General features: G+C 37.2%; 1 protein-coding gene across 1 annotated transcript in view; it reads right to left on the bottom strand.

Moving 5' to 3' along the window:
• Positions 1-583: 583 nt before the first annotated feature.
• The window catches only part of zgc:100829, a 44,466-nt gene continuing 19,139 nt past the window's right edge, over positions 584-25,910 (bottom strand). The window contains 6 exon segments of the mRNA NM_001003543.2: positions 584-1,803; positions 9,481-9,655; positions 16,241-16,282; positions 16,383-16,424; positions 21,254-21,371; positions 25,260-25,407. Of these exon segments, the coding sequence (NP_001003543.1) occupies positions 1,577-1,803; positions 9,481-9,655; positions 16,241-16,282; positions 16,383-16,424; positions 21,254-21,371; positions 25,260-25,407 (752 nt within the window). The 3' untranslated portion in view covers positions 584-1,576.

The following is a 25,910-nucleotide window of genomic DNA, read 5'->3' as shown; positions in this document are numbered from 1 at the left end:
CTTTGGTAACAATAGATTTTAAAGTGAACTAATTACAAGTAATTATGCATAATTAGACATAACCAATCATTTAAATTCTAACCATGTAGTAAGTGGATGTAATTAATTATTATTACTTGCTATTTAACTGAATAGAGACATTGTAACAACACATTCAACTAAAATGTAACTTCAGTATTTTATAAACATTAAGTGTGATTGTGATTCCCTGTCTGGCTGCATGCCCTCCTTTCTATATCTCGCTCTGTGTTTTATTGTGATCAACAAGCAGGGGGCATCCAAGAGAACAGCTTGCTCTTTATCCAGGCTACTAAAGGCAGCTAAAAAGCTCAATATTGCGCACAATATTTACAATCTATATGATTGGTAAGCTCTCTCAGCTCTTTCATGCGTGATGCCCAATAGTTTATTGCACGAAACCCACTATATATTCTGATTAGATGTGCACTGAAGAGGATATGAAATGCGCTTGGCTGCATGACCTCAGATGACTCCAGTAAATGCTCGTCATACGCGCATGAACATAAACACAGCCTGAAGACTGTCAAGCCACTGTGAATAAAACTGCAACCACAGGCTGGAAGGGGTTTGATCATTTTATTACAGAGGCAATATCCCACACTTATCCTGTGTGTGTGTGTGTGTGGACAGGACATTCAAGCTTTACACAGAGCAATTATATAAACTGTTCCAGATCACATGTAAAAACCCCAGAATTAAGTGCCAGCAAATGTGTCTGTGAGAAAACTATTTACATGAAGGTGATTCCTGCCCTACTGACCTAGTTACCGATGAAGGAACGTTTGAATGCAATATGATCAGCTACCTCCATGTAAAGAAATAATAAAGAAAACAGCAACATAGGAATACTGACAGACCAATGCATCTGATATTATCCGACTACTTGGCACAGTTGGTCAGTCCAACAAAGCTTTGTCGGTGATCTTTATAATATTTTAAGTGAACTTAGAAAACACTGTGTAAAGCATGCATTCGTTTCAATTTAGCGATGTAAACATCTTAATTGCTGAAATTGAAATTTACAGTACATACAGCCATTATATTGGACATCTACTGATATCAAAGACATTGTACGACCACTTCCGCTAAATCAAGACAGCCTTCATGCATACTCCAGCCTTCAATACTTCAAGGAAGCAACATATTTAATACATAACAAACCAATGGGATGATTAACTTTGGATTACGATCATGATTTGGTCTCATTACGAGTTCTCAATCTGAGTAAGATATCATGTGACCCTTTAAAACAGAAACACACTTGTAAGTATGAGTCTGAGTGCATTATGAGCTAGACAGGTCAACAATTGGAGCGATGTAACAAAATATCGAGTGTGTCATTCCTGCTGAAAAGTTTTGCAAACCTCTCATACCATATAAAAATACAAATAATGAAGAAAAACATCAATATTGCAAAAATAAAAAGCATAACTTTGGCAACTAAACATTCAAGTTCCTGAGAAAGGCCGAGCACCCACACCCTTCATTGTAGCCGCTGATAAAGACCCCTGTTTTAGTTGTCTTGATTGTTGCTCAGGGGTTTGTCCCATGTGGATTACCTGAGAGAGGGTGAGGGGCGGAGCCTCAAGTGGTTCGGTTTTTCCGGGATTGGAGGTTTATTGGCACGGGGCGGAGTCTGACAGGGTGGAGACTCGCCGCACACGCTGAAGGTTTTCATGAGCTGAGCAACCCTTCCTCGTCCCAAACAGCTCTCTTCAACAACCTCGGACCCCAAATCCATTGAGAACACCCGTTTAGAGGCGGCAACCACTCGAATATCACCTGCAAACCCGAAGAGAATGGAGAGACAAGAGATTATGACCTTCAAAGTGTGTTTTTATAGGTGACAACTTCAAAACACTCTCACACTTGCCCTCTTCAACACCACACCTTTCTTCTGCCCTTTTCCCTCACTTCGCACTCTGTTCTATCCTTTTTTTTTCTTTCTCTGCTCTCATTCAGTGTGTTTTTTTCCTGGGCTGCCGACTGCCAGACCGGAGGTCGTCGGCGCAGGAAGTAGAGCAGGGACGCAGCTGGGTGTAGTTGGTGAGTGTGTGTGTGTGTGTACACGGTTATGGGTGCGTAAGAGTGTGTGTGGTTACACTGTGTGTATGTGTGTGTAATTGAGAGATGGAGGGATGGAAGATGAGGAGAGGAGGGCCGCAGGGATGGCGGCGGAGAGCAGACAGACGCTGCTCAGACACCAGAAGGCTTGAGGAGCTGCTTATTTTTAGCCACGTCCCCAGGGGACACAGATGTGTGAGTGCGTTCGCTCTCTTTCGCTCGCTCTCACAAACACATATACCCTTTCTCCTTTACACATACAAACTACGACACACATTTTACCTCTTCTCCTAAAAAACACACCCTGGTCAAAGACTCAACCCCACGTGTGTGGCTGTGTCAGTGGAAATGTCCCAGTGTTGAATCATGAAAACATCAGCTTTCAAGCAGACAAAACTGAATTAGTCTCTCACTTTAAGACCTAGTTTGTTTCTCATCATTCGCTCTTTAACCTTGGGTACAGATAATGAAGATGAATAGAATTTGACACAAAAAAAGAGCCATTAAAAGGCAAATTGGGCACAAAATAAAAGGCATTATAATATTTCAAATATTTAAAGTTATTTACAGTAATTTAATATTTCATAATGTAATCACATATCTTTTGTTGCAATAAATATATATAAATAAATGTAAAAAAAATAGACAGACAGACAATCAGACAGACGTGTGTACAATAAATAAATTCAAATGATAGGTCCTGCAAACAAAATTGAAAATACAAAAAATAAAAGGCTAATATTTCAAATACTATAAATATCAATAAAATGATGTTTGAATTATTTTTTATCTACAATAATTTAGTAAGTAAAATACATTAAAATGTCTATTTTTTCCTTTTTATTTTGGCACAGAACATGACCCAGATGTGTTTGACGTGATTCAGTGTCTTGCTTCTGAAGCCCTGCCCCTTGATCTTCCTCTTCTTTCCTCCCTCTCTCCCTCTCTCTCAGTCTCCCCGTGGCCCCTGACCTGTGGTTCCTGTGTTAATGTCCTCTCGCCGCTCTGCGTGGGCTCTGCCACTGATTGTCTCACTGTGTTGTGTGGTCGCCACAGAAACCCTGGACAGGCTCCAGCGACTGAGGCGGACACACACACACACACACACACACACACACACACACACACACACACACAGTCACACTCGTGATCTGAAGCTGTTTGTTCCACCGCATTTTCCACGCCCCACTAGTAGTCCGTTCTGTGTCCTACAAACACACGCATGTGTGCGTCCATAACACACACACACACATACACACAGTTCCTGCTGTTAGCTGACACCAGCGTAACGACTGCGCCTCTCGCCGTTTTCCATCCTCCCATAACCTCGCCGAACCTGAGAGCGTTTCACAGAGCTGTCAGCCCCTTCAAAGCTCTGCTGAAACCAAATGCTTCATCCAGACCGGCCAAAACTGCCCCCGCGCAATCACTTGTGACAAAGCCTGTAAGCACCTGATCGCAACAAAACCCGCCTGCCCCATCAATAACTGCTGTGCGTGTCTGTGAAAATGAGAACACATTGATAGGGATGTTTTCAATTTCACCATAGACACCATAAGCAGAATGAAGAGCCGAGTTGTGCTGTGGACCATGAACTGAGAGATCTAAATTTGTTTGATCTTTTAAATGTACAGTATGAAAGGTCACTGTATTATGTCTAAAAAAAAAAATTCTGTGAGTTTCAGAACACAAACTTTACCATAAAATCACCTTATATTGTAGTCAATCTGCCAAAACAACAGCAATGTGGTAATGTTCAATAGTGAGTCTGAACTCCACCTCCACAGAAAATGATCAACACTCACATTTTTCTACATGAAGGTATGGGTGTACTCACACTAGGCTTTTCGAATCATGCAAGGCACATTTAATCCCCAATTTTCCAGTTTGTTTGACAAGTGTGAGTGCTCCGAATCGGACCCAGGTGCGGTTCAGTTGGCCAACCCTGGCCTGGTTGGAAGAGGTGTGCCAGAGCCTGGTTCGATTGGACTTTGGCGCAGTACGCTAGTAGTGCACTAGAGTGCAAAACTAAAGACTTGACTTCACTTTTAAGGGACTGTTTCATATGGATTTATTAATCATTCTATCCAGTCATCAAACCATCATTTGGTTTATCAAAGGTGCAAAGCCGTTGCTTGTTCACGATGACTTTCATGATCATTTATTAGCGTCAAAAGTGGTGGATGCGTTCAGCAAAAGATGTGACTGTGCGTCACTGCATCACAAACGGTTTAAAGTAATACAAAATAATATAACTAGAGCAATCTCTATTGTACTGCATTGTATGGAGAGAGAGTCACATCATCGATGACGTAGGCATGCTCAAGCTCTGAAGGCAAAAAAATTCTATGTGAGTGTGGGCCGAGATGGAGAGGAGAGAGAGAAGTGTGACAACTTTGCCTCGTGTGAGTACACTCTAAAAGGTAAGGGTCAGGACACACCAAGTTGACGCCAACAACTGGCATCAATGAAACCCAACTGTGTTGTCACCTCACATTGGATTGCATATGGACAAAAAGCTGCATGTGAACACACCAAACAGAAGAAAGCCGACTGAAACTAGAGCCGCGTTCTGCAAAGACACGTCTTTTTGTGTGGAGGGTAGTGTATTCTTATTTCACAAAGGGAAATCGAATTTCTGATGCACAGACAAACCATAAACAAATTAGCATTTGGTACCTTTATAACAGAAAATAGGTGCATCCAAAATTGCATACTTATATGCCGTTTTGAAGTATAAATAGTGTAAGTTCACACTAAAAACTGTAAATAATAAGTTCACTTTAATTACCTGCATGATGCACTTATTCAATCGTTAAAATGAAGTGTGGAATGATGGAAACTTGATGCACTCAAAAGTCGCAGCTTTGCTCATGAAGCGGAAGGGGCGGAGCAATCGGGCGCACATGTTGGATTACATCATTTATTTCTCAAAGCAAAATTCTCCTATGAGAGTGATTATAGCACCTCCTGATGATGAATGTGGTTAGACTCATGGCAGGTATTATTTGCTACTTTAGTCATTTATTTTACTAATTTGGCAACCGTCAAATGTCACCTGGGAAATGGTTTGAATTTCGGCTTAGGAAAAAAAATGTTAGCATTTCATTTGGGATGACACTGCATACATATACTATGCTGTTGAAGGTGTAAGTGCATATGTACATAGTGCATAAGTGCATAGTGTGCAATTTGGGACACAGCTATTGTCACTCAGCATAGAGCGATTTGAATATTTGAGAAATGGAGCAAAATTACAGCAGGCGTCTTCGTGTTCCTTCTTGACTTGAACTGTTTACTTGCTATACAATACACTCGTGCTCTGTTTCGTTGCTGTGTAACCAGTCAGAGCGCACTCTTCACCTGACTGTCCTATGCAGATTTGACATGCTGGATCGGGCCAACAAGATTTCATCTTTAGTTCTATAACGCTTTTACAATGCAGATTATGTCAAAGCAGCTTAACCTAGAAGTTGTAGTAGATTGAAATTAAAATAGTTTTTAGAGAGTTCAGTTCAGTCTGGTTTAATTTTCACTGCTGAAAGTCCAAACACTGGGAAGCAAATACATCGATGCGCAGCTCCACAAGTCCCAAACCAAGCAAGCCAGTGGCAACAGTGATGAGGAACAAACTTCACCAACTGACGAAAGTGAAGGAAAAAACTATTTCTACTCTGGTCGAAGATCCGACATTAACTTGATGAGAGCTGATATATGGAACACACCAAACCAACTAGCCTAAGCGACAGACCGACAAAGCCCAACGGCTGACCCTCAGCTTGGTGTGTCCTGACTCTATATAACCATGATCAAATACAGGTCTACACAGAAACCAAGCAATAACAATTCTCTATTAGGAATGAGAGGTTGAACTTTATTTTGGATGAAGTTTTAGACTGCTCGAGTAAGATCTTCACTTCATTTTACCTCAGATTTTTTATATTTTGTTAAATATGCACAACAATTATCCAATCACAGCAGTGGGCATTTACTTGAGTCTGTAATCCACCAAACCCATTCAAACAGCTTGTTCAAATAACGAAGGTCAAAACACCCCCCAAAATAATATATTCCTTCTATATCAAGATGTTTTTAATGTAAAAAAAAAAAAAAAAACTTGATAAATTTATCAGCAGACCTTACAGATCATTAAAAAGGCAGTTCGTGATCTGTTTAAAAGCACGCTATCTCTTTAAATGCCCCCACCACTGTGAGCGAGGAGGGTTAGAAGTGGGGCAGAGGGCAGAATTCCGGAGCGGCATGTCTGTGCGCTGAGCCGGGCCGCGGGGGGGTCACGCCTGCCAGGGGGAGCATGAGGAGGAGGAAGGGGGAGGCTGGGGGCCCTGTCACTTATCAGCTCCGGCCGAGCGTCGCCCAGGGCCAGAGTCGGGAAGCAGCGCTGGAATGTGTGTCCTTCCCTCTGAAGGTGAAGTGAAGGGACTCACACTCACACAGACACACTCTCAAATGCTCACGCACACACAAACACACACACACACACTCACTCACGTGCGTGCAGAGACGGAACGAGCAGCTGTGGGAAGCTGTTGCATTCACGCACATGCCAGGATGAACATGTACGCTACTCACACACATTTCCGTGATTTGCGCGTTTTGGAGCTGAGCTACAAAATAAAAAACTATTCAATTATACCCATATTTTTTATTTGCATAATTACATTTTTTGTGCATCGAATTCTTAGAGTAGGTGATAAGATATTATATTCACACACACACACACATACACAAAAATAAAAGAGTTCGTTTACTTTACCTGCTCTAGGTAATATGGGGACATGGAGGGTTTTTGGAGTTTATGGGCTGTATTTTGTTTGTATGTCCAGCAGGGGGCGCAACACCAACTACAGGAATTGTGTGTGCAATTTCTAATAATGCACACTGGATGGCGCAGGTTTTGGGTTTGGAGTGAGTCATAACATCTGCTGAGGTAGGACAGTGTTCAGAACGAATGCTCATTGAAGAAAAACACCCATGAGCTGATCAAGAGCTCGTTTTTGGATGAACTTGAGAAGATTTTAGACAAATACGAAGCCAAAAGATATCAGCTGTAGGTTTTTGTAGATTCTTGTTTCTGGCTTTTGTCCTTTCTGCTTTCTGACTCAGAAATTGTGCAGGCAGCTGTCATACAAACAAGTATCATTTATAATATAGTATAATGTACTATAATAAGATAATATAATTTAATAAAGTATAAGTGTTTTTTATGTTTACTGCATTATGACTCAGCTTAAATTTCTTTTTTCAAAATTAAATAAAAACATTGACATTTAAACTACACGCTTATTGTAGTTATTGCACATAATTAGGATTAGATGATAAATCAATTTTAACTCACTTTTCTTTCCAAAAATAATTTTAACATTTACAATTAAGTGAGTATTTCCAGTGGCAATTTTCATATCTGGTACTGTAAAGGCTAATTCACACTACAGTGACACTGATGAAACCTGACCAATTGTTTTGGTAGATTAGTGCGTTTTCTTGGTCAGATCTTATTTTCACCAACTGAACATGCTGAATCGACAATTGTCATGTAGTAGATTGTCCTGAAAATGACATGCGTAAACCAGTAGCCATTGACTTCAGTAGAAGGAAAACATACAATGGGCGGGTTGTGAGACATTTGGTTCAGAAAACATTCTGGGGGTGGGGTTTGCATGATACGCTGGGAGCTATTGGCGGTAAAAACCCTGGCTCGCACTGGCCCGACAGTGGAAATGCAGCTTATAAAAGCAATGGTTACAGGTTTCCAGCTTTCTTCAAAATAACTTCATTTGTGTTCAACAGATGAAATAAAGTCAAACAGGTTTAAAACAAGTAAATGGAACGTAAATAATGGCAGAATTTTAATTTTTGGGTGAATTATTAAAGGGTTAATGATTAATTAAATAATTGATTGCAAATTAAATTTAAAAATAAAAATGTGATTTTTTTGGAATTAAAATAGCATCTCACCATATCCTTCAACCCTCCTGTTTTTCCCAGGAATCTCCCGTATTTTAAATTCTATCCCGATATCATCTTGTAAAGATATTTTCCCGTATTTCTCCAAGATTTTCATCTTTCTATGAAGGGTGCGTTCACACTTAGTTCCAAGATGACAAAATGGAAAGACGTACGCACATCACGGTAATTGTGCTTCTAGTGAATCTTTTGATTTTGATAACATACAGAGAGCGAGATGTGTCTATTTGCCGCAAATAATATTAAAAACATAACGCAATGTCTGCAGACGTTGTTTTTGGAGGAGACATTATCACTGTGTTTGCCCTGGCTCAGTCCCGCTTGTCACCAAGGTAACGTTTGGTGATACACAGACATACACACATTAATGAACATTATGAAAACTACAGTTTTTTACAATTGGCAGTTCACTTCTGTTCTTTGGTACAATTACATTCATATCAGAAGTGAACTCGACCAGAGTACGCACGAACTATACCACAGACCATCTCTTTCAGGCAGGCTCGGGTACAGTTCATGGGAGTGCACCCCAGTTCAGATGACATCGTTCACTTTAGCTAAATGTACCGCTCTCTGACGTCAAATTAACCCGGGTGTGGACCAAAAGTGCAAGTGTGAAAACACCCTGAAGAGCTGAGCCGATCCTCCCTATTACAAAACTCATACCGCCGAACCACCAGGGGATGCCCTTGACTCTTAAATGTGAATCTGATCTGTGCTTTCATTTTATTTAGGCATGAAAACACTTTGAAATAAATATAAAAACTTCCCTTTTTTAATAAATATAAAGAGATTCCCCTTTTTTCCATTACTGGCGGCGCTGCCACTCGTATGCAATCCTCAAAACAGTCAGTTCATGTAGCAGTGTCTAAAACCTTTCCACAGTGATAAATAGACACTGTTTCCCAAACAGATCCTGTACATGCTATTTAAAAAAAGCGAAAGTGGACACTGGGGTTTGTGTGTGTGTTTGAACAGACATACACACATAATATTAAAATTATTATTTCCTACTTCACACCCCAATGTTGACAGGTGCATTTCACATGTTTGGAAACTTCATTCTTGATGTTACTGTAACTTTCAAAGAAAAATATTCAAAAATCTTCTTTCATGATCATAATACTTTAATAGAAGCATAAATATTGTTTTGTAATAATTGGAGATCCTTAACAATATTACCATTTTAATACATGAAGTAAATTAAACATCTCACTGCCAAGATCAATGAACACCAGGGATACAGTGGCAGATAATGGTGATAATTCCAGTGTCAAATGAAACGACTTACTCTCATACCAGCACACGACAGATCCGCAGAAACAAATTCTCCCTGACTATGGAATTATTAACAGATAATAAATTATAAATAATACAAATTCTGGTAGCTAGCGGAAAAAGGTGTCTCACCTCTGCTAGAGTGTGTTTTAGGGGTGTCTTGGGGATGCAGTCTGGTCTCGTCCTCTGTGCTGAGGGCCGCGGGTGTCTGGAGGCTGGAACTCGAATGGGCCTGATAGCAGATTGAGGACAGCAGTGCTGAGTCATTATCCTGAGAGCGTCCTGAATCAGCCTCCTCTCTGCACTCCTGCCATACAGACAAGTACAGCATAGCAGGACTCAATACAGTACAATACAATACAAGCATGATTAATGCCTTAAATATCCCACAAGGGATACATGCACACTTGTTACCATCTTGGTTATTTCTTAAGCTAGCCTCAAAAAAAAAAAAAAAAAGAAGTATTTTTTTTTTTATATGGCTATAGTCTAGAAAGGTAATTAATAATCATTTAATTTTTTTGTAATTAGGTTCACTAGTCATTAGGTTGACTGTTGTTGTCTTTAAATATCCCACAGGGAATAAATAGACACATCTTGACAATTTCTTGAATTCAAGCTTTTTAGACTTGTCACTTGAGAAGCAGACATTTTTTACCTAACAAATTTCAGAATATTTCAGTAACAGAAATAATTGATATTTCAATACATGCATCATATTACATTCTTCCAACACCAAATGCTCTTTTTCTATGGTTTTCAAACAAATTTATATGATCACATTTCTCAAAGAGTTTAAGGGCAAATAAAAAAAAAAAAAAGAGTATCATCTAATGAAGCTGAAATTCAAATATATCTTTGGAATCTCAAGTATGAGGACCATAAAACATGAAATACTGCAAGGTATACAGTAAAATATAAAAGGTCAAATAAAACATGAGCCCTGAAATAAAATGTATTAAAATAAAAAGTCTAAAAATATTCAAATAAAAATTATAGCATATAATAAAGAGCAAAAACAGAGACAACACACACACAAACATATTAAAGTTTATTTATGAAAAACATTAAAGGAAATAGTGGCCTGACACAATACACACACACAAAAATCCATCCATCCATCTCACCCTGCAGTCCAAGATCGGTTACTTCCTGAAGCTAAGCATGGCTGAGCCTGGTCAGTATTTAGAAGGGAGACCACATGGACAAAACTAGGTTACTGTTGGAAGAGGTGCTAGTGAGGCCAGCAGAGGGCGCTCAATCTGTGGTCTATGTGAGTCCTAATGCCCCAGTATAGCAAAGGGAACACTATACTGTCAGTGAGCGCTGTCTTTTGGATGAGACATTAAACTGGGGTCCTGACTCCCTGTGTTCATTAAAAATACTATGGCATTTCCTGTGAAGAGTAGGGGTGTGTGGGCGCCAGTGTAGTGGTTAGGGCATTGACACATGCACTCCGGTGCTCACAGAGACCTGAGTTCGATTCCGCCTCGTGGTCTTATGCCGATCCTTTCCCTCTCTCTGCTTCCCATGCTTTCCTGTCAAATCTCTCTACTTTCATATCCAATAAAGGTAAAAACCGTGAAAAAATAATAATAATAAAAAAAAAAAAATAAAAAAAAAAAAGAGTAGGGGTCCAGGCCAAATCTCTCCATCGGCCCTTACCCATCAGCCTTACTCCAAATCATCCCCATCCACTGAACTGGCTCTATCACCGTCTCTCCACGCCACCTATAGCTGGTGTGGTGAGCACACTGGCGCCACTGTCCTGTGGCTGCCGATGCATTGACCAGGTGGATGTTGCATCCTGGTGGTGGTGTGAAGAGAGCCCCCTCATGATTGTGAAGCACTTTGGGTGTATGGCCATACATGATAAATGCACTATATAAATACACACATTACATCCATCCATCCATCTATTTAGCTGTCTATCTATCTAATACAGTGCTGTAAAATGAACTAAAAAAAATAGAATAATGAAATAAAACAGCAACCTAAAATAAAACATACAATAACCTAAGTAGCCAAACAAATAAATAATTAAATAAGACAGCCTTGAATAGAAAGAAAAAAAGAAGAAGCTTAAAATAAAATAAAAACCTAACAGCTTAAAACAAACTACTAGCCCAAACAAAATCAAAAATAAAATCAAGCAAAATGCATCTGAAGCTGGCAAAAACAGCTGATACTGCACTGCTGAACTGTAACAAGCACAGACCGTGTTTAGTGTTTAAAATCATGTAAAGTGTTAAGACTTGCCCTGCCCAGGGGCTTGTGGACACTGAGGGCTAAATCTGTGCTGGGAAGAGACAGAAATGGAAAAAGAGGGAAAGAAAGGTCCCTGCCCGAACCCCAGGAGACAGAGCCACAATCCCATCCATCTGTGACTGACAGGAGCCCGCTTTAATTCCCTGATCAACTTTATCAACCATCTGCTCTTCACAAACTCAGGGACCCAAATCAGCCCCTGGGCTCTTTCAGGTCCTGTGGTAGAGCAAGCACACACAGCCTGACTGTCCTCATGCTCTTTGACACACAGGACACACTCAGAAAAACACACACTTTCAGAGAATCATATTCAGCATTTATGCTTTAAATATATATCTCACGTTCTGGATGATTTGTTACATAGATCTCAAATAATTACAGGCTTGTATTGCACTGTTTTTTTATTATTGCTTTTTTTTAATTAGGGTGCTAAAATATGGACCAACCCAAATGTTGGATTCAAAATGTAAATAAATGCATTAACTCAATTTGGGTTTATCTATAGCCTACTTCCCAAATTTGGGTTAAAACCACAGAGCATTTTTTTAAGTGTAGGGGTGTGTTATATAGTGCACAATAATATCATTATAGGCTGCACGGTGGAGCAGAAGGTAGCATGTTTGCCTCACAGCAAGAAGGTTGCTGGTTCGAGCCTCGGCTGGGTCAGTTGGCATTTCTGTGTGGAGTTTGCATGTTCCCCCCGTGTTGGCTTGGGTTTCCTCCAGGTGCTCCGGCTAAATCGTCCATAGTGTATGTGTGTGAATTAGTGTGTATAAATGTTTCACAGTGATGGGTTGCAGCTGGAAGGGCATCTACTGCGTTAAACTAATGCTGAATAAGTTGGCGATTCATTCCGCTGTGGCGACCCCAGATTAGTTAAAGGATTAAGTCGAAAAGAAAATGAATGAATGAATGAATAATTGAATGAATAATATCATAATTATTTTTTTAATGATGTGCAAGCTGACATTATCCAGTAAATCAATCACTTGGCAAACAATATAAATAAAATAAAATAAAAAACAATAAACTAAAAGACTAATAAAAAGTATGTCTTTAGAGTCAAAAAGTATTAACAGTGTAATGCAGTTTATAGTTGAAAGGTAAAATGACTCAAAATTCAAATTATTAACGCAAAAAAAAAAAAAAAAAATTCTATCTTGTGAGTGCAAATGTGATACTGAGTTTCTCATTCCTGTTTTTATTTATTCTATATCATATGAAAAATGGTTTAATTAATCATTCATTAATGTAGGGACATGCCGCCACCTACTGGTGGATTCGCTGTCATTTCTTTATCCATAAAAGGATTAAATGTATATATATATATATATATATATATATATATATATATATATATATATATATATATATATATATATATATATATATATATATATATATATATGTAAATTTACTAATATATATGTATTTACAGCCAATTTAGTTTATTCAATTCACCTATAGCGCATGTCTTTGGACTGAGGGGAAAGCGGAGCACCAGGAGGAAACCCAAGCAAACACGGGGAAAACATGCAAACTCCACACAGAAATGCCAACTGGCCATGAAAGAGTGGCCTTCTTGTTGTGTGGCAATTGTGCTACCCACTGCGCCACAGTGACGCTCATATAGACCCCCCAAAACATTGAAATGTTTTGTCATTAACACACAGCCCTGACAAAACCTACTTTTCAGACAGAAAAAAACACTATATAAAATAATACTAATAATAATAATAAAAACTATTATTAAAGTTGATAGTGTGGCTTTAAATATGTTATGATATTTTAGTTATGCAGCTGATCAATATTTTTCTGTCATTTGCCAAAAAATAAAAATACAGTCATGTATTTGAAACAGTGACTGAAGAATATATCATTTGTTTTGTTGTTGTTTTTCTTTACCTGTGCAAAAACTTTGTAATCTATTCACACAATAGGGTGACTAAATGCCTTTGTTTTCCGTGGGCTAAGAGCTTTACACTGAATCAGTTTTAATTAAAAGCAAAAACACACTAAATGTGTACTGTCCATTTTTTTAAACTCAAAAGATAATCATAAGTGAGATTTCCTTGCTATTTTGACCACAGAAGTATAAACTAGCTGGGTTTCCATCATCCTGTGTCATTGCGCATTTAAAAATATTGCAGGAGAAAGACCAAATTTAGAACAACAATTTCTTAATTAATCCACAAAAAAATAATTTACATTCGCTTGATGGTTTTGGACTTGTACGAAAAAAGGTTTATGTGAATAATAAAGTGATATGGAAACACATCTACTGAATAAACTTCAGCAAACACTGCAACCACATGACTAATCAGATGTCTCCATTATGCTGCTTGTGTGTTTACTGCAGGTTACTAGGTTACCAATTCCACAGTCAACTGCTCTAACAACTTGATGGAAATGCATCTAATTGTTTTGGGGTGTATAATTATTGCTGCAATTTTTTTGGCGAACTGATCCGCTTCTCGTTAGGATGGAAAACTGACCACCGGTTTGAATCTTAGAAATCTAGTCACCAGATCACACAATCTCTTGTCCAAGTAGGCATCTTTTTTAAATAAATAAACCAAAAAAAATTAAATAAATAAATAAATAATAATTTTGAAAAGCACACGATGGGTGACTTGCCCAAAAAAAATTATGTAGTTGCAAAAATCCAGTAGAGCTAATACGGTAACATCAGATGTTTAGATGTTGCAAATTTGGACTAAAAGCATTTTAAGATTCATGGTCGCACACTCGCCCAACGGTGTGTTTAAAATGTGTGTGGTGTTCAGCTGTTGAGGGCCAAGAGCCTGAAACAGGTGTGATGGGATTGGCAGCAGGCGACAGCTGAGGGTAAAAGGATCTGAAGATGAGAGCAGAAGGACAGCTGCTCGACCTCCAGAGCCGAACGCCAGAAGAGACCAGGACATTCCTGCACACCGACACCATGTTTACTTTGCAAGAGGGTTGCGCGACTAAATTAGACCATGTCTGTGCAGATGAGACTTTGTTGTTATATGCTGACCCATTTTAATATTTGTTTTGTATTGTTCAAATATAGTGCTGTTTACCAGAGGTCGAAATAAATCTGAATATTTATAAACATAATCATTTGAATGACCAATTTCTAATAACTCATTCCTTTTGTCTTCGTCATGATGACAGTACATATTATTTTAGCTACTTTGCAAGATACTAGAATTAAGCTTAAAGTGCAATTTAAGGGCTTTAACTATAGGTTAATTAGGTATATGCAAGTTAGGTTAATTATGCAAGTCAATGGACGACAGTGTTCGGTAGACAATAAAAAAAAATCTTAATGGTGCTAATATTATTGATATTAAAAAGTAAATTCGACGTTTTTTCAACTGCTGTTATTCCAGCCCAAATAAAATAAACATTCACCGTAAGAAATGACACCACAGATTATAGCATACAAAAATAAACATAACAAATAAAAATAAATACATATAGAATATGAGTTCAGTTCAAATAAATTTGGTGTAATTAAGGGGAGTAATGCTCTCTTATGAGTTTTGGGCTCTCTGGCTTTCTGTAAATCACTTATTGTTTTCCAAAATACACTTTAAACATTTCTTTTGACACATTATCAATTTGTGTCTGCAGATTTCAATTAAAATACATATTTTTACAATCCAAATTGTTGACCATGTATTTTTTTCTGCATTAAGCCAGAAATCTCCACTTACATAAATGTTGCAATAGTTACATAGAACAAACCTCACAGTTTTAATTATAACTATATTCAGGAGGTTTATACATGGAGATTTGTTCATACATGACTTGCCTGATTATTTACAAAGCTTGATTAAACAAAAATTTATACTTTTTTTCTAGCCATTTGCAGTATTTTCTGAATTATGTTGCCAAAATGTCCTCTGTAGAAACTTTTGACTCTAATATGAAACAAGAATTCTGAACTTGATAGAAACATATGCATATTACTGCATATTTCAATAAATAATTAATATGTAAAATGCATGTATGCATATGTAATTATATAATTTTAAAAAGCTTTTAATCCATTTTGTTTTTACAAATCTTAATGGAATTAATTAACTAGGGAAGTATGAAGTTAAATGTTATTAATTTTTAACCTGGTGCACCAGCAGTGTCTTGTCTTGAAGGTATTTACGTTTTATGCAGAATTGTTTCTGCTTTAAAAATGTAAAATATCAAAAGATGAAAAAGGCAGAAAGGGGGGAGAGAAGTTATTCCAGTCTGCTGTTGTACTTTGTGTTGAATGGCAGCAGTATCAATGAACAGAGGCCATGAGATCCTGGGACTTTCCATCGGCTACTGGTGTAAATGAGATCTCTGTGGTCATATGGCATATCACATCAGGTCAATGAGCTTGTGATTGTGAAAAATGACTTGGAATTGTGAACACTGTCAGCTCCATATATTAAAACTTTTAAAGCCATTCACTCCCCCCCCCCCCCCCCCCCCCCAAAAAAAAAAATGTATAAGGTTACATGAGAAAAGGTAAGTGTAAGTGTAAAGACAAGCTTCATGAGTTATAACATAATTAATATATGCGTAATTATTACAAATAACAAAATGTCTTATTATTTGTAATATTTAGTAATAATAATAAAATAACACTTACATATTCCAAAGGTGCTAATGTCTTTTCTTCATTTACTGGCATCTGAAGAATAAAAGAAGGCATTTAAGAACTTTATATTTTGCACTCAGTTCATATAGTCTGTCCTGCCAATAAATCAACCAGCTGCAGTACCACAACACACCTGCGGAGGCGCCAGAGTCCTTAACTCTTTGTCAGTGTTGTCCTGTGAAAACAAACAGACTTTAGACTCAGACTTCAACTCGTCCATGATTATACTACATACAAAATCATCACTACCATAACAAGTTAACAATCATATTAGTCCATCTCTGAATGTCACGGCCCTCAGACGGCTTCAGCCTGGTGTTTCTGTGTTTCTTCAGACTCTTCACTAATAGGCATGAGTGAGCCACATGTGCCCTCATGCAGAGCCAGATGTTTGTGTTCAGCAGCAGACGATCATGGTGTGGTGATACTGGCCAGCACTTCTCCTCCCAGGAGTGTGTTCGCTGCACACCGTGTTGCCATGGAAACGCTAGTGCGAAACCCCCCATCACCCACTCACCTTATAGGAAAACAGCAAGGATAAGGTTGCCAGGTCCCTTTTAAAGCAGCAAAAATGCTGAACAATCAATATTTAAATGAATACTTTAAGTTTCTGACTGAACATTAGTACGCAGATAATAATTAATGATGACATTACTGTACCTTTTCAGTCGGTTTTAATCTACAAAAAGCTGATCACTTCCTACCCTTTATATTCCAATTGGATTGATGGCCCTGCCCATTTTAAAATTTCATTGCTCTGAAACATAGACATACACGCTAGATAATGCATACGGACCCTGAGGATGCGTCAATAGAGCCGTGTCATTCAACCACACTACTCAAGACTAAAGCCAATGTGAAGATGCTGGACTTGAGCACTGTGTACAGGAGTAGTAATGAGCAAACAAAAAAACAAAGCATAAAGGCAGAACATTTCATAGGTAAGATTTAGTTTTTTACGTTTTTGTATGTTACAAATGTTTATGCTACACAAGTATTGATGATAATACAGTCTCTTGCTGCACTTATCATAAGGGAAAGTAGCACCAACTCACACTAATGATAAGTGAAAGCAGGAGAGGGGTTGTGTTTCAGGACACGAATTAGATCAAATTTAACAGGGAGGGAAGATAATACATTTTCATGCACACAAACACACGCTCTTTGTCAGCAATGGCCGTGCGCTCACTTATCCATCAATGTAGAAAAGTGAAGTAAAATTTAATTTTTTTAAATTTAAAAAACAATTTGCATACTGACCACCAGGAAACTCCCAATCATAGATACAGTATATGTACATATGTGTATATAATATCTCTGCCTCTGGATGGCCATTCCTCCACTGCACCTTGGTCCCACAATCATTTCAAAGGAGCACTACCCTGTACTAGAATGGCCGATCTATTGACGTATTTCTTCCAATAGACAACAACAGCGTATGCGACATCTAATGTAAATATCTATGGGTCCGAAATGCAATGATGATGTTCTCCTTGAACTTCCGGTTTAAATTACTGATGTCAAAGATTAACCAATGTTAGATGAATCGATAAATCTTATAAATCAATGCACCTTAATAATGCTCATCGAAGCACAGTTTCGTTGCACATGTGCAAAACATGTAAAGCAAATGTGAGAGAAAATAAAGTGAGCACACATTCACTACCGGTCAACAGTTTGGGGTCAGTAGGATTGTTAAAATGTTTTAAAATAAGCTTCTCCTGCTCACCAAGGCTGTATTTATTTCATACAATACTAATTGTAAAAATGTTATTGCACTATAAAATAACTGCTCAAAAGTAGTTATACTTTAATTTAATCATGTATTCCAGTCATTTTAATGATGAAATTTTAGCTTCATTACTCCAGTATCAGAGTCACATGATCCTTCAGAAATCACTCTAATATTAATTATTTTTAAAATTATTATTATTATTATTATTATTAATGGTAATAGTAATAATGACTGGAGTAATAATTTCATTTAATAATAATAATAATAATTCATTTTATTTATAAATGGCGCCTTTCTGGACACCCAAGGTCGCCTTACAGTAAGCATCATCAGACATGCTAAACAACTTAAACATTACTAAAAACAATCAATGACCAAACAAGTTAAAACGCAATAGCGAAAAAGAACATAATAAAAACATGATAAAAAATTGTTAAGTAAAAGCCTGCTTAAAAAGGTATATTTAGTATATTTAAAACTAAATATACTAAAATAGTATATTTAAAACTATATACAATAAGAAAGCAGTTATTTTAAGTTTTTAATAACTATTTAACATTTTTACATTTAATAAATGCCACCTTGATTAACAGAATAATTATCTTAAAAAAACTGACCCCAAACTTTTGACTGGTAGTGTAAGTTTACTTAAAAAAAAAATAAAAACACTCTCTGGTTCTATGCTTGAAGAAACAAAACAGAGCATTGGTTCACTGTCTGGCTGTGTTATTGAATCCAACTCAACTGGAACATTTAGCTCACGAACATGTAATATATAAATACTAAAACTGTTTGCAAATATATTAGGCTACAAAGCTTGAAGACCTGTGCTTATAACTCACATAACTTTCATGAGTCCTTGTTTTATTTATATTTTTTGGGGATCCTTCAAATTTTCCTTAATATGTACAATGTACTGTTCATTTTATAAGTTACGCAAGCTGTTTTAAGTCGTTTAACATGTAATTAATTTGATTCAGCTTAAAAATTTAAGACAAACACGACTTTTTTTACAGTGTACTTAAGCATGCTTGCGTTTTGAGTGTCATTTGCACATCCTGTTTTGCTGGTGACAATGTAATACATTGTAATGTGACACATTATTAAAGGGATGAAACTGTCATCGTTTACTCACCCTCTACTTGGTCCAACCCATTATATTCGTTCTGGTAAATGCCAAAGAAGATATATTAAAGAATACCGCAAACCTGTATTCCATAGTATTCATTTTTCCTACTATAAATGTCAATGGTTACAGGTTTGCAACATTTAAGGATGTCCAATTAGTATGGACAGAGAGGACGTGTCCCCACCAATATTCACAGATTATTGAGATGTCCCCACCGATAACTTAATCGCCTCAAAAACAATAATGCTTTGTGGAAATTTTCCAGTCAGGCTTACTGTGCAAGACTCAGTTGAAACATAGACATAAGCAGCTACATTTCGAAGAAAAGTGTAAGTTACTTAATGTCAAGTTCGCTACAAGTCCACCATAAAAATGTGGAATTTTAAAAATAAACTGTTTCGATTTTGGCCTCCACGACAATAACGAAAAAACAACACTCAGGATAAAATAGTTGTTGCATCACATGCTTGATTTAAAGTTATTTTTTTATTATAATTGAATTTTATTTATTTATTTATTTATTTATTTATTTATTTATTTATGTTTGCAAAATAGAACATGTGCTGTCTGTTTATATGCTCAGAGAAGGAACAGAACATAGACATGGTAAGTCATCTTTTAGCATAAGGTCCATCCATAAATGGATATATACTTGTAAACGTGTTCCGATAGGGCAGTAAGTGATTATGCGCAGATAAACACAAACTAAATGTACATTGCAAAAATTGCAGGGTTTCACACACTTCCTTCATGTTATCCCAACACAAATCCATTAAGTTAACTTAATTGCATTTACAAATTTAAGTGGACCCGAGATAAAACAATTCCAGAGTCCAAAAAAACCTTAAGAATAGAGTTGTTTCAACTCATCTTAAATAAGTAGTTTGCACAAGCAGCAAAAGTCTTTTTTTTGAGTAAGTCTTTATTAAACTACCTTTCTTTAGGTTTACGTTTTAAAATCGAGGGGAGGGGGGCAGGTTAAATTAGGTGCCTACCGATATCAAAAGCAAATCTACACCCTTGGTAACATTTTTCAAATTATCTTCTTTTGAGTTTAACAGAACGAGCTTGGAACAAGTTGTTGGTGAGTAAATGATGGCATTTTGGAGACTATATGGAAACGTTAGGCTGCTGCTGAAAGTAGTGGTGGTAGTGAGGCTAGCAGGGCGGTGCTCAAACTGCATGCTGTGTGGGTCCTAATGCCCCAGTATAGTGAAGGGGAGTCTATACTGCTCAGTCAGCGCCATCTTTTGGATGAGACGTTAAATCAAGGTCCTGACCCTCTGTGGTCGTTTAACCCCGGCATCCTAGCCAAATTTGCCCACTGGTCTCTGTCCATCATGGCCTCCTAACCATCCCTATATCATAATTGGCTTTATCACTCTGTCACACCAATCAGCTGATGTATGGTGTGTTGTCTGGCGCAATATGGTTGCCATCGCGTCATCTAGGTGGAAGCTGCACACTGGTGGTGGATGAGGAGATTCCCTCAATGTGTAAAGTGCTTTGAGTGTCCAGAAATGTGCAATACAAATGTAATGATTTATTATTATTATTATTATTATTTTATAATCTATCCCTTTAGGTATTAATCAAATAGTTGATTGGTATTTAAATGTAAAATGATCATGAAAATTTGTGGCTCAAAATTGTGTTTAATGCGGTTGGAAACTTCATTGTTGGTGTTACTGTATAAGTTAGACTGCCAGTCTGTTCAAAAATCGCCAACTGGCCACACACAGACAGACATATTGATGCATGAGCAGAGCAACGGAGCCATAAAGAGCCGAGCAATGAGAGAGTTGTTGTGCCGGCGAGATGGAGAGGTAGGTGGGTTGGTGTGGGAGGGTTTTTTCTTTTTTTTGAAAGGATGAAAAGGAATAATGGAGGAGAAGGCAATGAAAAAAGGAGGAAAGGGGAAGGGAAGGTGCAAAAAGAGGGAGAGATGGAGGCTGTGATTTATTTGGCTGTTGAGCGATGACTCTCCCTGTGGAGAAAGTCCGTCTCGCTGGCCCTCGGCTGTGTCCGAGATTAATGGCGGCAACAGGAAGGTCACCTACACACACACTCGCACACACAGCCACATGAATACACAGTGGCACCAATTTGAGAGGTAAACAAACACACGTGAACAACACACCTTAAAGTTCAACTGAACTCCTGAGCGAGCTTTAGGAGGGAGGTTTTCTCGCCCTGATCGTGCAGGTTCTGCTGATGATCGGTTTGTCAGGTTGCTCTTCAAAGTGCTGGACTGATTGCTGTAAAACATGAAAAGACACGTGAAAACAAACAACGGATTAACGCCCTTCACGGTCAAACAAGTTTCCATTGTGACACACTGCTGAAAGTTTCTGTTAGATATTCATTTACAGTTGTGCTAAGAAGCTTACACACCCCTTTTGTACTCATACTAATACAATGAAGTTATTTTAGAAAAAGAAGTCGTGTAAAATCTTGACAAAAAAATAAGTAAATCAAAACAATTGATATACGTAGCAAATTAATATTTCTTTTTTAGGTTTATTTATTATTTGCCCCCCTGAATTATTAGCCCTCCTGTTTATTTTTTCCCCCAATTTCTGTTTAATGCAGAGAAGATTTATTCAATACATTTTTAAATATAATAGTTTTAATAAGTCATTTCTAATAACTGATTTCTTTTATCTTTGCGATGATGACAGTAAATAATATTTGGCTAGATATTTTTAAGACACTTCTATACAGCTTAAAGTGACATTTAAAGGCTAAACTAGGTAAATTAGGTTAACTAGGTAGGTTAGGGTAATTAAGCAAGTTATTGTATGATGATGGTTTGTTCTGTAGACTTCAAAAAATAGCTTAAAGGGGTTAGTAATTTTGACCTTGAATTTGTTTTTAAAATTCAATTAAAAGCTGCTTTTATTCTAGCCGAAATAAAACAATAAGACTTTCTCCAGAAGAAAAAAATATTATCAGACGTACTGTAAAAATTTCCTTGCTCTGTTAAACATAATTTGGGAAACATTTAAAAAATGAATAAATAAATAATTCAAAATAAATCAAAGGGGGACTTTCTGACTTCAACTGTATATCATGATACTTTAATAAGTAGAAATTCAATAGACCATTTTAAAACACACAAACACATAACTTCTATCTCTTCTTGCCCCCAGCTAATGCTATAAAATGCTTTTAAAGAATTGCTGAATTCATTCATTTATGTTCAGTTTATTTATATTAAAATAATACCAGCATTTACATAGTTAATATTTTTTCTTTAGTTTAAATAGTATTTTCTTTGCTTTGTAAACTAATTATATGCTTTAACTGCAATTATTACAACATAAAACTTAAATTAGACAGTTCTGAACTGTAAAGAAGATAGTAATAAACTGTAAATATTACAACATAAATCTTTAAATAAGACAAATCTAATCTGTAAAAAAGATTGTTATGAACACTAAATATTACAATATATACCTTGGAATTTGATGGGTATAAACTGTTTTTATCACAGCAGAAATATGTTAATTAGACAGTTATAAACAAAAAAAAATAAAATAAAATTCATAAAATATACAGTACAGTGGGTGCAATCCCATAAAACTAATAACATTGCTACCTTATTTTTTTTACAAACTTTGGATATAAATAGAAGTAAAATAACTTATAAATTTAGATCGTCTAATTAGTTAACTGAAATATATCAATATAATATGTTAAAATTTAATAATATTTACAAAACTATTAAAGAAACACTCGAGTTGAGTTTACATTTCTAAATCCATTCAGCCGACCTCTAAGTCTGATGGGAGCACTTTTAGCTTAGCTTAGCATAGATCATTGAATTGGATTGGACCATTAGCATCTCAAAAATGAGCGAAGTTTGACTCTTTTTGTTATATTGTTTACTGAGACATTTAAGAAAATCAAAAGTTGCTGTTTTCTAGGCTGATATGGTACTGATACTCTCATTTTGATGTAATGATCAAAGAATTTTGCTGCCATACCATGTCATCAGCTGGCACAATAGCCGCATTTCCACTGTCTGGCCAGTGCGAGCCAGGGCTTTTATTGGAAGCTTAAGCAGTGAGGCCGAAATCATGTCATGTTTTCACTGTTAGGCTAGAAGCTTGCAGTGCTTATTAAATTAAAACTTTTTTTTTATCATTTTATACAACACCCTTACATTTAAAGGGGAAACATAAGGGTGATCTTAACCAAAACAATAAGAGTTTAATGGAATAAACTCTTTCCATAAAGAGTTTTATGAAATAGCCTATCTTAAACTGAACAGCTATTTGTTTTCTTTCCCTTATTTATTTATTTTGTTGCATGTACTTGTGTGCGATCAGAAAACTAGTGTAATGGCAGCATGCCATCTTTACTAGACTCGGGCAAACTCTGCCTCTGCTTTCACTCCGCTCTGAAGCCTCAGCTTGCTCTCTCTGGCCAAAGGTATTCAGGCTAGAGATCTGCGCAGGACTAAATTTTGAATCCCACTCCCACCCGGTTTTAGTCCGAACCAGACCAGTAAACAAAAACGAAAACAAACCAGCAATAGAGTCAAAACACACACACACACACACACACACACACATAAACACACACACATAGACACACAGCACCAAGCAAGTGACACACAAACAGACGGCATCAAGCTCTCTCTCATTCACACACATACACACACACACACACACAGACAGCACAAAGCTCTCTCTCTCTCATTTGCACACACACACACACACACACACACACACACATAGACAGCAACAAACAAGCTAAACACAGCATCACGCTCTCATCACACACACATACATATGCACTCGGTAGTCAGGAGCGATGGTGTTAGACTGCCCGCTCCCATCCAAAATTACATCAGTTACCGACTGCTCTCGCGCTTTATTCGAAAATTTATTCCCGCGCCGCAAGAAATCGGGTCGGGTCCCGCGGCTCCTCTAATTCAGACCCTGGAAGTGACTGGAAACACGACTGACCCTAGCTCACCCTGGCACACTCACTTTAGGCGCGATAGTGGAAACGTGGCTATTGATATTATGCGGCACCTGAAAATAGTCCAAAGCTATAGGTAATTCCAACATGACGGGCATATGCTCCTTGTGAAAGCAGGTGGTGGTCACATTAGAACTGGGGATTATCTTCAGGTGCTTCATAACTACAGAAAAGTCAAGTTTTAAATAGGACAATTACTGAAACACTGTTCATTTTTGAGCAAGCTGCTAATGGTCTAATCCTATTCAATAATCTATGCTAAGCTAAGCTAATAGTGCCTCTGTAAGAGATCGGCTGAATATATTCAAACATAGAAAACTTTTTAAGTGTTTTTATCGAGCAACATTATGAAAGGTCAGGTGAGACTGGATTTACCTGAATAATGCAGAAGATACCTTTAAATAAAACACAATTAAAAGTTCCAGTTATGGCGTCTGAAGAGTAGTCGTGTACGTGGTCCGTTTCCAAAAAAACTTTTCAGTTTTGTCTTTAAACCTCAGTGCTTTTGTTTGTATCTGACAGTATTCGTTAATCTACAGTTCTGTGACTTAACAGGGTATATGCACACAGACTTTTTTTTTTCAGTCAGCCAGCCCTGGGGCTTCAGGTTACAGGTCTTACTGATGTCAAACTTTTGAATAGCAATGAAATCTATATTTGTTTTTGGTATTTTGGTATTGGTATTTTTGACACCAAATGCATCATTCCTTGAGGTAGTACTTTAAAATACCTTTTATGATATTCATGTACCGCAAGACATCAGATCTGTTCCAGTATCATAAACCATCAAACTAAACTTACTCAAATTCCTTAGACTTGGAGTTCAAAGGTTATATTTGGAGTGGTTACCTACAATCTCAGAAAAAAAGGTACAAGAGCTGTCACTGGGGCAGTACCTTTTTAAAAGATACATATTTGTACCCAAATAGTCCACATTGGTACCATTGGGCATATTATTACCCAATTGTACCTAAAAAATACCTTTGAGGTACCATTATGGACCCTTCAAGTAAAAATTTGTACCTTTTGAAAAGGAACTGCCCCAGTGACAGCTTCAGTAACTTTATTTCTGAGTGTATTTGTGTAGATATGTTTTGTTTTCTAAGTGTCCAGTGTTGTGTTTGTCAGTATTTCAGCTGAAGTGGTGTTCATACTATGAATTGTTGAGGACGCTGGCTGTTTTTCTCTCTCCAAATCCTGAATAGATGATCTTCGAAGATTTAAACTCATCCATCTCTCCAATGACAATGACCTGCACGTCTCCATCTCGTCCCAGCAGCCAACTGACACTCTTACTATGAGCTACAGAGAGAAACAGAGAGAGAGAGAGAGAGAGTCTTAGTGTATATTGCACCATTACTGAAGCTATTTTTAACAATTATTATGCATATTGAAACATAATACTTCAAAGTTATTTATGTATCATGGTTATTGTTCTTATGAATACACTCAACAATAACAGGATTAAATGGATTGTTCATCTGAAAATGTAATTCTGCTGCATTCTTCACTTGTTCTGAACTAGTTGTTGTTTTTTTTAACACAAAAGTTATTTGGAAGAATGTTAGGAAGCTGTAAATACTGACATTCATAGTAGGACAAACAAATACTATGGAAGTCGATAACTACCAGTTTCCAACATTTAGCAATATATCTTCTAAGTTCAACCAAACGAAAAAAACAAACTCAAACTGGTTTGGAACAAGTCAAGGATGAGTAATTGATGACAGAGTATTCATTCTTAGGTGAACTGTCCCTTTAAGGCAGATGAATATGGTTACAAAAAACCTGATTGTTCTTACTAT

The sequence above is a fragment of the Danio rerio genome, chromosome 21 (genome assembly GCF_049306965.1).
Source record: "Danio rerio strain Tuebingen ecotype United States chromosome 21, GRCz12tu, whole genome shotgun sequence".
NCBI lineage: Eukaryota > Metazoa > Chordata > Actinopteri > Cypriniformes > Danionidae > Danio > Danio rerio.
This window is presented reverse-complemented; position numbering and strand designations above follow the sequence as displayed.